Source organism: Muscardinus avellanarius, assembly GCF_963383645.1.
Source record: "Muscardinus avellanarius genome assembly, chromosome: 8".
In the NCBI taxonomy this organism is placed as follows: Eukaryota; Metazoa; Chordata; class Mammalia; order Rodentia; family Gliridae; genus Muscardinus; species Muscardinus avellanarius.
In genome coordinates, this window is record NC_137794.1 from 38,464,741 (window position 1) to 38,467,158 (window position 2,418).

The 2,418-nt window shown below is 47.6% G+C and overlaps 1 protein-coding gene across 1 annotated transcript; it reads left to right on the forward strand.

Moving 5' to 3' along the window:
* Positions 1 to 337: 337 nt before the first annotated feature.
* PRSS35 (serine protease 35) lies at positions 338 to 1,579 on the forward strand (the record flags this gene model as incomplete). Its single annotated transcript, XM_080700324.1, has 1 exon — positions 338 to 1,579. One exon carries the CDS (start codon positions 338 to 340, stop codon positions 1,577 to 1,579), a length of 1,242 nt encoding a protein of 413 aa, XP_080556450.1.
* Between the last annotated feature and the right edge of the window lie 839 nt (positions 1,580 to 2,418).

Here is a 2,418-nt window from a genome sequence, read left to right on the forward strand (position 1 = left end):
CTTAGGCAAAAGGGGCCGCACTACTCCCTCAGCAATGGCCAGCTCTGGAGAGTTGGGGAGGGAGAGATGGGGTAGAGCTAGTGAAAGGAAAATTTGGTAAAAAAAAAAAAAACCTTACTGATTTTGGAAGTTTGTAAGTAACCACTTAATAAACCATTTATCTGATCTCAGTAAAATCTAAGTAAGGTGAAAATAAGGACTCTTATTTATGATAAAGTACGTTTAGGACCCAAGGTGTACACGGAACGGGATAAGTAACATTTAAGAGGAAAATATTGTAAAGCTTCTTTTTCTTTTTCCTTTTTTTCTACTTTTAAGGACAAAATAGAAGAACAAAATGGAAAATATGATATTTTGGTTGACATTTTCCACCCTTGGCTGGACCCTCATCTGTGGATCTGAAATGGAACAAGATTTTATGTGGCACCTAAGAAAAGTCCCCCGGGTCGTCAGTGAAAGGACTTTCCATCTTACCAACCCCATGTTTGAGGCGGATGCCCAGAAGGTGGTAAAGAGGGCGTGTGGCATCGAATGCCAGAAAGCGCTCCCCGCGCCCAGCCTTTCCGAACTGGAGGATTCCCTTTCGTATGAGACCGTTTTCGAGAACGGGACTCGAACCCTAACCAGGGTGCGAGTTCAGGGTTTGGACCTGGAGCCTGCTCAAAATGGCACTCCCCCCAGAGCCTACGGAAGGAGAAAGAGACACGTGTACGGCACCGACAGCAGGTTCAGCATCTTGGACAAAAGGTTCTTAACCAATTTCCCTTTCAGCACAGCGGTCAAGCTGTCCACGGGCTGCAGCGGCGTTCTCGTCTCCCCCAGTCACGTGCTGACAGCTGCCCACTGCGTCCACGACGGGAAGGACTATGTCAAGGGGGCCAAGAAGCTCAGGGTGGGATTGCTGAAGATGCGGAGGAAAGGGGGCCGCAGGAAACTGCGAGGCTCGGAGAGGAGCCGGAGGGACGCGGAGGGAGGGCGCCCCAGCGGGGGGACCGCGGAGCGGCCGCTAGGGGGAGCCGCGGGCCCAAGGCGAAGGACGGAGTCCGGCCGCGGTGCGAGGGGCGCGGGCGGGACGCCTTCCTTCCAGTGGACCCGGGTCAAGAACACCTACATCCCGAAAGGCTGGGCCAGGGAAGGCAGTGGAGACGCGGCCTTGGACTACGACTACGCCCTCCTGGAGCTGAAGCGCGCCCACAAAAAGAAGTACATGGAGCTAGGCGTCAGTCCCGCCCTCAGGACGATGCCCGGAGGGAGGATCCACTTCTCTGGGTTTGATCACGATCGGGCCGACCAGTTGGTCTACCGGTTCTGTAGCGTGTCTGAGGAATCGAGCGAGCTCCTCTATCAATATTGCGACGCCGAGTCAGGGTCCACCGGCTCCGGGGTCTACCTGCGTCTGAAGGAGCCCGGCCCAAAGCGATGGAAGCGCAAAATCATCGCGGTCTATTCGGGCCACCAGTGGGTGGACGTGCACGGAGGGCAGAAGGACTACAACGTGGCGGTGCGCATCACCCCGCTCAAGTACGCCCAGATTTGCCTCTGGATTCGCGGGAGCGATGCCGACTGCGCTTACGGCTAGTCAAAGGCTGGAGCATGATCACCTATCGTCCCACTCGCAGGGGGTAGACTGTTGTAATTGCTAGTGAGACACCCCGTAGGTTATGCCTGGACTGGAACCCACTGATAGAATCGCAGCACTTTTATTATAAGTTCACTTTTTCACAATTAGGAGATTTTCATATATTTAAAATATGTTTAGGTACAGATATTGGAACTAGAAGGGCACTTTAATGCCAAGTATATACTCTTTACATAATAATAAATTTTATTTGTGGAAAGATTTTTCCCCCCACTTCTGACTTCTTAGAAATTAGACACTCAAAGTGGTACAATAATGTGATTTCTCAATGGACTTCTTCTTAAGGTTCTATTCTAAGAAGAATGGAATAGGATATGAGTTGCGTGTTAAATGTGAAGCTGCCTGTACGAAAGTAGATGGTTAACACCACTAGAATCATAGAATTAGGACCAAGAGGAAGATTTACAGCTTGTATACTCAGAGATGGATCCTTTTAGTTCACATCCTCAGTGTTTACACTGTGTTTTCTGTTGAGTCTGAGAAATGTAGTTCACTTTTTTTTTTGAAGAATTATAAATCAGAAGAAATTGCAAGCTTTGTAAACAAAACTATTAACTACTGCCTTAAAAAACAGTAATTGCAGTGTCTATTTTAAGATAGAAATACTTTTTTCTATGAAATGTATCTAGAAATAGAAAAGCTGAGACATTTTAAGATCTCAAGTTTTTTTTAATACTCAAAATATGAACGTTTCATGCATGCATTATAATGGGAAGACATTCCATAAATTATGACTGTGTATTGGAAGCCATATTATCTTATGCTAAACATTCTACTAT